At 37.7% G+C, this 15258-nt stretch overlaps 1 protein-coding gene and 1 pseudogene across 2 annotated transcripts in view; one reads left to right on the top strand and one right to left on the bottom strand.

Annotated features, from left to right (window-relative positions):
* Arap2 (ArfGAP with RhoGAP domain, ankyrin repeat and PH domain 2) overlaps window positions 1-15258 on the top strand; it is a 183066-nt gene that overhangs the window by 20281 nt on the left and 147527 nt on the right. For both annotated transcript variants that reach the window (XM_076546320.1, XM_076546321.1), the window contains exons 3-6: window positions 10516-10574; window positions 11802-11878; window positions 12733-12824; window positions 14404-14754. In XM_076546320.1, the coding sequence (XP_076402435.1) occupies window positions 10516-10574; window positions 11802-11878; window positions 12733-12824; window positions 14404-14754 (579 nt within the window). The remainder of the gene's footprint in view (window positions 1-10515; window positions 10575-11801; window positions 11879-12732; window positions 12825-14403; window positions 14755-15258) is intronic.
* LOC102916584 (protein transport protein Sec61 subunit gamma pseudogene) lies at window positions 6941-7308 on the bottom strand (annotated as a pseudogene).

Raw genomic sequence — 15258 nt, 5'->3', positions numbered from 1 at the left:
GGGAAACTGGGGATGTAGCCCAGTTGGGCATGTTTTCCTAGCATGCAGGTGGCCCTAGATTGGATGAACATCAGCATTGAATAAATCAGGTGTGGTGGTGCATGCTTGTTATCTGAGCTCTCGGGAGGTACTCAGATCATAAAAGGAGCAAGCAAATAAAAATATTTCCTGAAGGCCACTGTCTGTTTTTCCTTGTGGTCCTCTGCATTACAGATAGCACATGCACAATTTCATCGTGCTATAATATCACCCTTCAAATACATCTGTGGATTACAGAATGAGAGTTTCTCTTTGGTCAAATAATAACATCTACAAAAGATATTGCATGCTTTTTTTTTGTACAGGATAACAATATTTCTTTGTCTCCTCTTTCTGTTCTCGCTCCTAACTTATCAGACATGGTTAACATTCTAGTTGAATGGATTGTTTCTCTTCTTGCCTTGACTTGTTCTGAATTCACACCTGTTCCTTTTCTCTGGGGAGCAGGTCTAGTGTGGTAGGGGAGGGCAGTGAATGTCAGGATAGCTTCTTCCTTTACTGTCTCTACTTTGAGTTGGTGCTGTTTCTTTGGATCCTAGAACAGAAAGTAACTAGCCTCTCACTGTTTTCTTTACGAATTCTGGGAGTGTCCTGTGATCCTACGCAGGGTAGTCCTAGTAGAGGAAGAACATGTGTCTTAAGCCACTAAAAGAAATACACACACACACACACACACACACACACACACACACACACACACACCTACCTAAAGGTAAATATGCAGGTATTTCAGAGAGAGAGAGAATCAAACCGGCCTCTGTGCACACTGGTACGTGGTTGTGTGTGTGTGTGTGTGTGTGTGTGTGTGTGTGTGTGTGTGTGCTCATGTGTATGCATTCATGTGTGTTTTGTTTAGTTGGTGTTGAGGACTGAGTCTAGGGCCCACTGTAGGCTCTGTAAAGGCTCTGCCACAGAACCATCCTTTATTTATACCTTTTTATTTTGAGAGACAGACACCAAGTTGCCCAGCCTGGCTTTGATCTCACTCTACAGCCCAGGAGTCCTTGGATTTAGGATCCACAACCCCCCACCCCCAGCTTCACCCTCCTGAGCAGGTGATATAACCAACCCGTGGCACACCAGCAAGTGTGGTTGATAAACCAACCTTAATGGAAGGGGTTAGGTATTGGTTAGGTAAAAGGTAAGGGGGAAGGACAAGGAATTTGGGGATTCTAGGAATGGGTCCAGACTGTCCCAGAATAGGTAATCCTCATTTTTGGTCTTAAATGAAGTTTTACAGATGTGCCCTGCCATCATATACAGGGGAGGGACAGGCTAATGACAATGGAAGTGTCACCGCCCTGAAGGATAGGAAAGTTGGCAGTCATCTTTGGTAGGTCCCATTGGCCCTAGGAGAGTGGAGGTAGTTTTGCTGCAACACAACTCTAGGATTGTGTCAGTCTTCAGCCCCGGGTGATTTGCACCCCCACACCCCTGTGCTGCCCCAGGCTTGTCTAGATCTAGGCTACTTCATTTTCCTACTCAGAGATTTTCATATTAGGGAAACTGAAAAGTGAAGGAGATCTATTTCCCATAACTACTCCAGCTGACCCCAGGATGTTGACCTTGCTGTGGAAGGAAAAGACATTTCTGACTGACCTGTGGGTGTCAGAGCCACCGCCAGCAACCCTAGAGTTATGAGGGGCTGCGGATATTGGAGTAGTATCTTTCTAGCATAGGCTGTTGAAGCCAGGAAAACACAACTATTAGAAGGTTAAAATGCAGGGATCAAGTGTAAGTTTTCAGTTTGTTGATAATGGCTCCCAAGGGGTCCTAAGAATGGTGTCAGGAATGGGGTAGAGTGGGTAAAATCACTTTGACTGTAGTCTAAATAGTGTTTGGACCCAGGCAATAACATCTGTAGGGGAAATCTAGACAGCCTTGGAGCAAGAAAAATCAACGTCATATTTCATGTTGAAGGAAAGCTCTGCATTTTACAGAACAGCAGAAAAATTCTGATGAGTCCCAAAACTCAGCTTTTGTTCTTTTTAGTGCTTTATTTAAAACAATGTATTCTTTCAAAAATTATTTTGGTTTGTTTTATATGTAGAGACCAGAGGACAGCTTGTAAGAATTTCTTCTCTCTTTTCATCCTGTGGGTCCTGGGAATCAAACTCAGGACCTCAGGCTTGGCAGAAAGCACCTTAACTGCTGAGCCTTATTAGCCTTGTGAAAAATAAAATAAAATGAAACAAAATCTGAAAAATATTTCAAGAGCTACAAATTTCTGAATTGAACACATAATTCAAATTTAAATAATAGATTTATCCTTAGAGGGTAAGAATGTGTATACATATGCTTAGGACTTCATTAAATTAGAAGATCATTAATTTATATTTTCCTGTAAACAAAAAGCATTTTGCTTAAAATAAGTATATACTAAATCACAAGCTGAGCTAGTCAATTTAAGTTTCCATGATAATGTAGTAGACTAGGGTGCAGCAGCCCTTCATAATGACAACTTGTTTCTAGTCTACGGGCATTTCTGAGATGCTCACAGGTAGAGATTGACTTGTGCATTATGAATTTTACATTACTGGTCTATGCTGTAGGTAAGCATAGTTTTCTGAACATAGATTTGCCTGTGTTAGATAGATATTATGTAACCTCAGGGCAACTTGAAACTGCTGTCTAAGGAATGTGGTTGTTCCCCTCTTGGCTTCAAGTGTGCACTGATCATTGGTTATCATTGTAGTAACTGCAGTTTTAAAAACATTCTTTGAAATGAAGATCCATACAGGGTACATGATTGATTATGTCTGGGGTTTGACTGCCTTGCCCAAATAGTATGTGTATCAGTGCATTTCTCAGCAATTATCCTGATTAAAAATTCTGTGGAAAAGGGGCTGGAAAGATGGGGGAGATCATTTGCTGTACAAGTCTGAAGAACTGAGTTTGAATTCCACCTACCCCTATACAAGCTAGGCATGGCACTGTAGACCTAGCTGAGATAGGTGGATCCCAAGAGCTTGTTGGTTTTTCAGCTAGTTTTTCTTTGCCTTCACATGTACATCGTGGGTAGGAACACCTGAACATTCATGTTCATGCTGCACACACACACACACACACACACACACACACACACACACACACACCACCACCACCACCATGTAAAAATAACCTCTAGGGTATACTGAATATTCACTTAATTAAGCTATTCTTTTTCCTTTTCTTTTTTAATCTAAGACTTTCATAATCAACAAAATTATTCATAAGTTAGAAAATAACAAGCATCCCAAATCTATGTAAAACAGAGTTACCACAAAACACCATGCCAAAAAAAAAAAAAAATCACATCCTTTCATAGTAGACCCAAACTTCAGTTGGTTGAGAAATCATCATGTCAGCCTGCCTGGTTCTTCCTGCCATGTCTGAAGTCATCTGTACTCTGAAGTTTGTGTTCATTCTTCGCTGCATGGTTTTCAGCCTTTGCCACAGATGCAGTAGCCTGACTATAGACCTTTTCGGTTTGGGGCACGGTCTGTCTCCCTGTGTAACATGTCTGGCCTGTGACTCCCAGTAGTCCTACCATAGTTTCTTCAGTGCCAGACACTTGAGGCTGCCACCGCTCCTGACTATTGCAGATGTTTGAATGTGGTGTTCTTCTGTAGCTTGGTGTCTCGGTACTAAAATGAAGACCTTAGCATGTTGGTATGTATTGTATATAATAGCTTCTATATAATATTTTATTAAAAGATAATTTATTTTCCTAAGTCGTTGTTGAAATGTTTTCACTATTACATATGTTGAGAGTTCCTTTTAAAGACTTTCCAAAGCAAATGAACATCGTAGATTTACTGAAAGAACAAACCATTCTTTTCCCTAATAAATATAGTGACAGTTGACTCGTTTTTTTTTTTTTTTTCCTGAGCTCTTACATAACCAAACACAATGGTGAATGGACTCATGAAGTATCTTTTTGAATTGCTTTTTTTTTAACTCCACAAAATAATTGAGGGCGGAGAAGGCCAATCAGCAGAGGCCCTGGCTTCTGGAGCCAAGAGAACTTATCTCTGAGAGCTGAGATAACAGAGTCCCCCAGCCGCCTCTACACATGCATATTTCCTATCTTTTAATGTGCCTTTTCTATGAATTATATAATATGGTGTAGGGAAGAGGGGACCCTGCTAAGTTTGGCCTTACTCCCCAGTTTTGGCCAAACTGTAATATAGTCATCTTTTCATTTTATGTATTTTATCATTTTCTCTTGATCTAAGCAGACAGCTGGAGGAGCCAGGCAGAGCCAGGCTTGAGGCTGGGCCAGGAGCTCTGATAACAATGAGTCACCCCTTGATGAGTGCAGAGCAGTAAGCACAGCATGGAAATAAAAGGGTGAAGGAGGACTCATTACTTTATACAGGTCAGGTGAGCATTGGGGACAACTCTCAAAGTGCCATCTCTCAGAACAAGGAAAACAAAGGCTTTTGTTATGGGGATCTCTTAGTTCTTAGCTTCTAGATGGAATAAACTTAGTTGAGAGACACAAAGGGCAAGGCCAGAGTTTATGTGGCAAAGCAAGCAAACACTCCAGAAGGAGACTGAGGTTTTCTCAAGGAAGGGCTATGAGCCCAGTAGCTTCTGTGTTTTAGATTTTAAATATTTTATGAACATCTACGAAGTGGATGGTGTATTTGTGAGAGGAAGGTGACCATTTTTTTTTCCTTCCCAATTATGGTAGACCTGATTTTCCTCGTAAGGTGTTTCATCCTATAATCAACATGAAAAGCCCCCAAAGGTGGTGAGCGTGATGGTGAGGATATTACAGTAAAGGCAGACTCTGAGACTGCAGACCCAGATCCAGCAGTAGCACGTGTGCACAGGGAAATGGTCTGGTATTTTATGTCGAATATATTGACACCTGCTGTGAGCCTCAAGGACAGTTAACTAGAATGGGGTATTCCTGACCATCAGAAGAGGAGACAGCTGGCAGGATAAGAGTTTTTTTGAGTGACATCATATGTCACTCCTTTATGAGACGGTTGAAGGTCCAGTGTTGATCACATGAGCATTGTTAAGACATTCTGGTACTTCAAGGATAAGCCATTTTGTTATTTTTTTCAATTGAGGGTTTTAATTGTTTCTAAATAAATTTTCAGTTTTTTAATGTTAACATACCAAGCAAGATGTTTCCTCATGAAATCTTCATATATATCATACTTCATTCTCATCTCCTTCCCTCTGCTAATACCATCTCCCTTGCCCCTTCCATCTCTAGCAGGTTGCCTTCATCTCTAGTTCTCAGGTCTACTAATTTATGAAAAAGACATTTTATTTTTAATTATGTATTGTGTCTGCATTTGTGCATGTGTGCATGTGCGTGTGCGTGTGTGTGTGTGTGTGTGTGTGTGTGTATGTGTGTGTATGCTTGTGAGTTCACATGTCCTCAGAGACCAGAAGAGAATGTTGGATATCAGGAGTTAGGGTAGAGGTAGTTGTGAACCACAACTGACTGGGTACTGGGAACTGAACCCTGGACCTCTGCAAAGTGCTTTAACCACTGAGCCACCTCTCTGTCCCACTTTTCAATTTCATATCACATGTATTCCATTATTCTGTTAACCCTCTAAGTATAGAAAACAACCTACTCCGTCCATATCTTACTTGTATGGACATGTTTTCAGGAATGACCAAGTGCTATTGGATAACCAGTTAGTATGCTCTTCCCAGATAATACTATTTCTCCTGCTCTCAGCATTGTTTAATTGCCCATAGTTCTTTGTTTGGGTTATTAGCATTGTTACTGCTGTCTTCCTTGTTTAGGTCATCTTTAGGCAGCCATGCTCTAGAGACTTCATGGGTATAGCTTTGCTGACATTTCTAGGAGACACAATTCCATAGAGAACTTGGTGTTCCTCTGGCTCTTACAGTATTTATATCCTCTCTTCCACAATGATCCCTCAGCCTTATGTGCCGGAATTGTTTTATAGATGTATCATTTGGGACTGAGTTCCACACTCTGTGCTGTGATCAGTTGTAGTTGTTTGTAATGGTCTATGTCTCTTACAGAGAGTAGTTTCCTTGATGAGCAGGGAGAACCACTTGTGTTTGTGGTATAAGGACACATAGAATGTAGTTAGGGATTGTACTGGTTTAGTAAAAGGAAGATTGTAGGTTCCCCTCCCAGGTACATGGCCTTACTTACCCTGGGTAGTTGCTTAAGTTTCCAGTATGAGACACGATTTCCTTCTTATTGTGTTAAGACCAACTAGAGAGTTGTTGGCTAGTGTCAAGGTATACATACCCATATTGAACCCTTAGGGTCATGTGACTCTGGTTGTTGTTATGATTCATAGGTGCCATAGCTGGGTAGGTTGTTTCCTTCTTTTGAAAACTTGGATAACTATGCCTTCTGGTACCATGAAAGCTAGTCCTCAGAGAGGAAGCTTTCAGGTTAGATCTATCATAGATCCTTTGGGCCCTGTATCTGAAGTATTGTGGTGTCTTCAGCAATAGGGACTTATGAAAGACAAACAAGGTAATGGGAATAGCCTATAAAGTTTTAGTAGTCTCTTGGACAACCATGACCAACAACTTAAAAGAGGACTTCTCATGCCTGGTGATGGGATTTTTGTTAGTCTATGGCTCTTGGTGGAGCATTGTCAGTCCAGATCAGATAATTTCATTTAAACTACATTTGTATATTTATACATTGACGTGTGTGTGTGTGTGTGTGTGTGTGTGTGTGTGTGTGTGTTAGATATTTTTAGGTACATAGTTAATAGTTTGATTCCTTATGACTTTTTCAGACATTTTACTCTCCCCCTCCTTCTATATTTATCTCCCCTTCCCAATATAGAGCCCTCCCATTTTTTCTCATTATCCCCCTCAGATCTCTCTCTCTCTCTCTCTCTCTCTCTCTCTCTCTCTCTCTCTCTCTCTCTCTCTCTCTCTCTCTCTCAGAAAAAAAATGTTTATTTTGCAATTATTTTAATTTAGAAATAGAAAACCTCTTAGGGAGAAGGAAAGAAAAACACAAAGTATACAGGCAACTTTTTACTTCATGAGCTCACACTCTCATTTGTTCACTAGTTCCCACGAAGAGAAAGCACTCAGCCACCCACAATAATGTTATAAATAGGGATGTGGATCAGTTTCACAAAGAAGCCAATGAATCCCATGATAGCAAATCCTATGGCTGTGGCCATGGCAATCTTCTAGAGTTCTTTTCTATTGGTTTGGTGCATCTCTAACCAGCCGAATTGAGTCCTTCACAAACTGCCGACTTGACTCAACAAACCGCATTACCTGATCCATGGCTGATTGTGGGATGGTGGTTTGAGAAGGCAGAGACACGTAGCTTAGGAGAGGATTTAGCTCAACGGAACCGGAAGCTGGTTCCAGATCTCTTGTGTTCTGCTATTCCTCTCTCTATTGCTCCTTCACCCCTCCATCCTCTACAGCGGTCCCTTTTTACTTTCTAGATTTCTATAGTTCTTTAAAGTTGCTTACTCATATCTGGATATTAGGAGCCAGAAACCTCAGAGAGAGAACATGGAATGTTTGTCCTTCTGGGTCTGGGTTACCTTGTTCAGTATGATGTTTTCTAGTTCCATCTGCTTACCTGCAAAATTCATGACTTCCTTTTTCTTTCCAGCTCATGGTAAGAATTTGTATATATTTTAAACAAATAATTGGACCATAGATTGTGGAACTGTATCTGGACTGTTTCATTCATTTGGTGTATGTCTAGTATTTATTATTGGTTTGCTGACTTGATTAATGTAGTTTTAGACTAAATATTGACATTACAGAATATGTGTGTTCTAATCCTACTGTTCTTTGAAAATTTATGTTGACCATTCTAGCTTATTTGTATTGACATGTAAACTTTCAAGTCATCTTGCTAACATATATTTTTAAATCCTGCTGGATTTTAAAGCCCATTGGAATATTATTTGGGGTTCTCTTTTAGAATTTACACACACACACACACACACACACACACACACACACACGTACCATTATGGGGAGAATTTCATTTTAATAACATTGAGTCTTCCAATTTACAAATGTGATATATCTGTTTAAGAATTCTTTTTTATTTTTTTCCTCAGTAATCCTTCAGTTTTATTGCCCAGGATTTATATATTACAAAAATTAATTTAGTGTTGTTTCATGTTAATATGTACTATTATAAGAAGAATTGAATTTTAAAAGTTATTTTCCCAGTTATTCATTGCTAATATGTTGAACTATCAGAGTTCTTAATATTAACTCTTTCTCCTGAGATTCTGTTATATTGAATAGTTTGAGAAGAACCTGTGCTGGCCCCTACCTATTATCCAAAGGCCTAAAGGGTATCATCAGGGCCACTAGTTCAAGACCTGACTGGGATACAGTGTGAACTCAAGACTGATTTGAGCTATGTAATAAAACTCTACCTTAAAGCAACAGCTAATTTCCATAGTGGCTGGACTAGTTTTCACTCCCACCAGCAATGGAGGAGTGTCCCCCTTGCTCCACATCCTTGCTTGCGTGAGCTGTTGCTTGTGTTTTTGATCTTAGCCATTCTGACAGGTGTAAAATGGAACAGAGGAAAAAGTGATATGGAGGAGACAGAGGTGGGAGGAAGGACTGAGAGGTGTGAACGGGAGGAGAAATTGTGGTCAGGATTTAATAGATGAGAGAAGAATAAAAGTTAAAAACAAAGTAAAACAAAATAAAACAACAGCAAACAAGCCAACCAAACATATGCGGGATGATTTTTTTCATTTTCACATCTGCAGGCTTCAGGCATTTAATATTATTTTGCTCATCTTGTTACTTAGGCTAAAACCACTGTAATACTATGAACATAAATGACTGGAGCAGATCCCCTTCTGTCCAGGAAAACACTTAGTTTTTAGTTACTTCTTTTAGTATCTCTTTTATAAAAGCCCTTTCTAGGTTAAAGAGACTTGCTTCTAGGTGTTGACAGTTTTTTTTTTTTTTATTACAAATGGTTGTGTCTTGTTATATCAATATATTGGTTTTTTTAAGATTTTTTCCACTGTCAAATAAACATTAATATCTTAGTTGTAAATTTTACTTGCTTATATTATTCTTTTTATGTATTGATTGACTTGATTTACTAATATTTTACATTTATGTCTTGAGCAATATTTATATAAATGTTTTTAATTAATTAGTTATCATTCACATTGGCAGGGTAAATTGAGGAACAAAAATTTGTCATCTGCTTCCCAATATATTTTCAGGATTGATATTTTTTTTTAATTGTGTGTTGGAATTTACTATTGAAATATTTGGGCCTGGAGGTTTTGTGAGTGGATGATTCATTACTAAGTTTAATTTTTTTGGAAGATATACACCTGTTAAGTTTTTGTTTAACCATTGCAGATGTAATCATTTGAATATATGGATAATGTCCAGTTCGCTAATGCTTTGGGCATAAAACTTTTCTCTCTAATGTTCTCAGGTTCTATAGTAAGAACTTCTCTTTTCACTTCTGATATTGTTCATTTTTATCCTCTATCTCTCCATATTTTCTTTCACTGAAATGTATCCATTTTATTGATCATATAAAAGCCAATTTTTGTAATAGCAAGTTTTAAATTTTGTCGATATGTATTTCATTGATTCTGTTCTTTTGTTATTTCTTGGCCTCTAACTCCTTGGGCAAATGTTTATCTAAGAGAAATTAAATATGCCTCGATCCTTCCTTTAGACGCTTCAACCAAGCTTTCATGGAGCAGCAGATACTTCATACATCTTTTGTATACTGTCTGCCTCATCATTGCTGTTTTCATGCTTTTCTCTCATTGTATACATGTCATACTGACTTGCAAACTGTGAGCCATTAGAAGAAATATTTTCATAATATGTTCTTGGAACATATGTTTTTGATAAAATGTAATAAAGGTCATGTCAAAATAGCTACATAAATACATCTATTCTATTCGTTTGTTTTTGACACATGATAACAATTTTGAAATCAAATGCATATGAACAAGGACGAATACATTTTTAGAAATTTTGAGTATTACAGGGAAGGGATTTAAGTGACTTGTAATGTCTGGTGAAGTCTCTCCCTTGAATGCTAAATACAAAACAAATTGAACACAGTCCATCCCTGGTGCATGAAGAGGCCTTTTGGAGTGCACTTGTATGATGGGACACCTTGCACAGCCTTGGGACAGGGGGAGGGGCTTGGACCTGCCTCTACTAAATGTACCTTCCCATGGTAGGCCTTATATTCTTGTAGGAGGGGATGGGGGTTAGGTTGGGAGGGGGAAGCTGGGGGAGAGTGAGAGGAGGGAAGAGGGGAATCATTGGTATATAAAATGAATAAAAAATTTTTTCTTAGTAAAAAAAATCATATGGGTGGGATATGTCCTTGATGTATAATTCAAGTCAGCTCTACATTTGAGTATTGATGTTTCTACTTAAATTCTAAGTCTTAGAAGGTTATGTATCTTCAATATACATCCTAAATTCAATGTGGAATAATAGCCAAACTTTTCCTTTTGTTTTAAGCTATTTCCGTGACAGAAGAAGTGCTACTACCTCAGCTGGAAAATCTTTGACACTGAAAAGTGAGTGTCTGTGTTAAACTCTCCATCAATTAGTTTAGCCTCATGTGATCATCTTACAGTCAAGTTAGAGTTGTACATGACAGCAGCTTGCTTGTGGAACAGGGAATAATGTGGATGACTGTCCTCACTTCCATACTATTTTAGAACCTTAAAGATAAGTGAATACAAAAGAATTGAGCATTGAGACTCCTGGGAATTTGCACATGCTCACATCAAAATATGTTTTAAATACAATCTTCATTTATTATTGGTCAAAGGCATTTAGCAAAATTAAAAGTTTTGTGGTGATCCGAGCTGCAGAATAATTATGTCTAAAAATATTTTGCTACAGTGAAAAGTTTGACACACTTGCTTTGGTGAATTGATCATTTATTGGACCTTCCTATTTGCTATTTGAAAATCTGCTTATACAAGCTCCAGAACAATATATATATATATATATATATATATATGTGTGTGTGTGTGTGTGTGTGTGTGTGTGTGTGTATGTATATATGCACACACATATGTATATACATATATACACGTATATGTGTGTATACACACACACACACACACACACACACAGAGAGAGAGAGAGAGAGAGAGAGAGAGAGAGAGAGAGAGAGAGAGAGAAGCTAGCAAATGACTGGCTATTGGTACTTTTAGAAAAAGTTTCCCTAGAAGAAATGCAAGTATTGAGGATTCTCTTCTGTAGATCAATGCAGTTTGAAGATATAGGACATATTCTTGAAATTGCTCCTCCTCTATAGTTGTGTTAGTAGCTGTAGCTGTAGTTGAGAGGGCTTATATCAAATGAGGTCTAAGGTTTTAAGTGATACATAGATACTATATTATTGAACTGTTTACATTTGTTTATTGAGTGTTAGAACCGTCTTTTAAAAATATTCTTGGTTTCTTGAACTAGCTTAAATGGCACTGTGGTCATTTCTGTTGCACATAGGCAGTGTTCTTGGTTATATTCATGTGGATTTTGGAGGCTAACAGGGCCGTATGTAACTGATTCTGACGTTAGTGACCTCATTGTCAGGGGAGTGATATGTATTAAGACCATGAGAAGAGTTGATTTGGGAGGTAAGAATTGGGCATATCATTTTGGACTTTTGTAGAATAATCTTTAAGTTGTGATATTGCTATAAAGTGATTAAACAATGCTCTTATATTTATTTTTTGCACTATTCCACCTTATTCATCTTTTCCATTGTCATTCTGTAATTCCCCCAAAAGATTCAAATGAGGAAAATCCAACTTCCATCTTTCCTTATGGAGAGACATTTCTCTTCCAGAGGCTAGAGAGTTCCAAGGTTAGTCTCATTCATTTTATTTTATGTTCCATGAGCAGTTATTTGTTCCGTAGCTTATTCATGCTTTTTCATTTTCCTATAAACTACTGTAATGATGCTTTACTATGAGATTTGCCAGCAGTAAAACTTGAGCTTGGTCAGTTGGGATAATCTATGCCTTTAGACATGGATCTAAATCTATGGGCCATGAAGACACATTTTCACTTTGACTTCAGCAGTCTAGAATAGTGCAAAGAAGAACTTCCCACAATGTAGCTTACTACAATAAAATGATGCAACATCGAAAAAGCATAAACCTCCTCAGACTTTTCTTGGCCTTATTCAAAGAGGCAGTTTTCCTGAGTCTGGAAGGTTGCCTTTGTACATTTTGTTCAGGTTAATAACTCGAGTTTTGTTTCTAGTACTTCTCCTCACTTACTATTTTATTTCTTAGACTTGATAAAAAGAAACATGGGAGAAAGGTACATATCAGAAACAACTCAATGGCAATGCACTTGCCTGGCATGTACAAGGCCTTGATTCTGATCCATAGCTGCTCTCCATAAGATAAAACAGAAACAGCTAATATTTACAACCAAACAAATCATACAGGGGAGTAAAAGTGTGAGTTCTACTGTTAGTTAACATTGCTTATTCTTAGTTAATATAATGAATTGATTTAAATTAAATAATGAGGACATCAGAAATTGTTTGATGTTTTCCTTTAAATTGTTTTGAACTGAAAAATGATCTAAGCAACTAAATTTGTTTAATAAAAAAGTCAAATATTGTAGGTCTTGGTAAAGTGGGGTTACAGCATAAATAATTACCTAAACTAAACATGCCAAACAATGAATGTATTTATTTTTTAACAGAAGAGATCTATAAAGAATGAGTTTTGGGCCCATGAGGACTCAGTCAAAGAGGAAGCAGCCACTACAAGGAACTCCATCTTAAGCAAGTCCAGGTATGCCTGTGAGTGAGGATGAGTCTCTTTATAGAATAAAAGGCTTTAAGAGGTAGATGTTTTGCTCATTGTGTAATGTTGCAGTTCTAAGAAAGTAGGTTATCTGGTTAAGTTTGAAACTTTCCTTTCTTCCCTGGATGTTTTCTGGACAGTATTCATTTTAATACCTGACCTGTCATGTGTAAATGGAGTAGCTGCTTTATTCCTAGAAACTGAGTTGATATTCCATAGCAGGTTATTTTTGTCTCATACTAACTGTATTCATTCAACCTTGTGTAATGTGGTATTTGGTGACTGTATTCACTTTTTTTCCCCATAGAAAATTGATTTGCTATTTATTAAACTTAGTTTCTTTAGCTCTGACTGGGCATTAAACAAAGCATCTTAAAGACATAGTAAGGTTAAAAAATTTATGCATATTAAAATAGGATATTTTATTTATACAGATTGAAATAAAATATCCAAGTATTTTAACTGCAATGAATTTGCTTAAAAATATACATTAAGTGATATTTGACTATAAAGTTTCTGTAATCTGAGTACTACCAAATACGTATTATATGCATTGCAGACATGGGACAATCTTGTAAGCATGTAATAATTTATTCTCCATTAGGTCATTGTTCTCTAAGATGGGCTGTATGTTGGTACAAAGGAAAGAGAGACAGTGCAAAAACCACATTGAGCTTAGAACTGTACAAATGTATTAGGTTCCTTGCGTTAGAAATTCACTGTTGAGAAGAATAGATGACTCAGTTATTCTGGTAATATATAAAAATGAAGACTCAAACTTACATTTCATATTTCTCTGAGTTTTAGTTGGACTTAGTATGCTGGATTATTATTCATATTTACTTTACTTTCTACCTTCATTTTCCAAAGCTAATACTGTTGTGGATTTACTTGAGTTAAAAATAAATAATGCATCCTCAGTAAGTGATAAGAATCTTTTATGATACAAAATGGGCCAGGGCTCAGTTGCAACGACTATTTACAAAACAGTTTTAGAGCATTGTAACAGAGAGATGTATATGACCTATAGTCCGTCTCATCGATTAGCAAAAAACTTCTTTATGATGAGATTTATTTCCTATAAATTATTGAACTTATTTTGCCATTTCTGAAATCCATGGAAATATGCTGAGCAATTAAAAGTGCATTCCAGTAACTATTACACCCGACTCAGCTTTTACCTTGTGATACAAACAACCCCTCACTTGTGTGTTGGCTAGCAATGTGGTGCAGTGTTTGCCCTCTTGCATTGTAACCTAGTGCTCTCTGATTGGCTAATCCATCTGGCCAACAAGCCCTGTCTCGGCCTCTCTGGCACTGGGATTATAGACATACATCATCATTTCTGACTTTTATAGGGGTTCAATGTGTCTAAACTCAGATCCTCAGAGTTGGGTGGCAAGTCCCTAAAAGAGTTTTTTAAATCACCAGATTGGGTAGTTGAACATTGAGGTCTTTTTTGCCTTAACTTTCTGTGGTTGGTTAGTTTATACATTTTAAAGATTTAACTGACAGCTTAAATTTATCACATCGTTTTAAATTTGATTACCTTTTGTTCTCTGTCTAGCATATATGATAACAGCAAGGAAAAAGTGAATGAAGAGAAAGTGGAAGATATTTGGATACCCCGAGAGGATAAAAATAATCTTCCAAAGGACTCTGCTTCTGAGTCAGAATATTCAACAGTAGAAGAGTGCTTCCAGAGCTTAAGAAGAAAAAATTCAAAGGCATCTAAGTCTAGGACTCAAAAAGCCTTCTACTTGGACCCTTTTAATAGGCACAGTTACCCTTTAAGCTCCACGAGTGGGAACACTGAGTCGTCGACCATCTCAAATGCCATCTCTCCCTATGCCTGCTTCTATGGATCTTCTGCAGCAAAAGATAAATCAGGCTGGCTGGACAAACTGTCTCCTCAAGGGTATGCGTTGATACACTTTATTTCCTCCGTAGCAGTTTTGATAAATTCAAGCTTCGTCATGTCTAAATCTGCCAGCTTTCTGTACCCATCCCACATTCCCCAAGTTAAATGTTTTTAAAGCGATTTCCAGCACATATTGGCAAATACCGTGTTCTAGGCCTCGAGGGTATATGAAGTGCAGTGCTGCAGGAAGGTTTGGAATAACAGAACTTCAAGTTACAAGTTCATCTCTAGATTCATAATATTAGTTTCTAACTTGATAATAAAGTGTACTTTCCAGTGTCCCACTTCACAGCAAAGCAAAACAGCACAGAGTTATCATTACTCAGCCCACACTGTTTGGATTTTGCTCATATCAGAGCAGTGTTTTGTTTGAGAATACAGTGCTTATTGTAGTTAGGGAAAAGAACATCATTGTTTAAAATTTAGGTCTTTGCTTTTATTGATCCAGTATCCAGTATTAAGAAAAAAAAATTGTGAGTTGACAGAAACAGCCAGCTGCCT

The sequence above is a fragment of the Peromyscus maniculatus genome, chromosome 10 (assembly GCF_049852395.1).
Source record: "Peromyscus maniculatus bairdii isolate BWxNUB_F1_BW_parent chromosome 10, HU_Pman_BW_mat_3.1, whole genome shotgun sequence".
Classification (NCBI taxonomy): domain Eukaryota; kingdom Metazoa; phylum Chordata; class Mammalia; order Rodentia; family Cricetidae; genus Peromyscus; species Peromyscus maniculatus.
The sequence above is the reverse complement of the archived record's forward strand: the minus strand, read 5'-3'. Positions and strand labels throughout refer to the sequence as shown.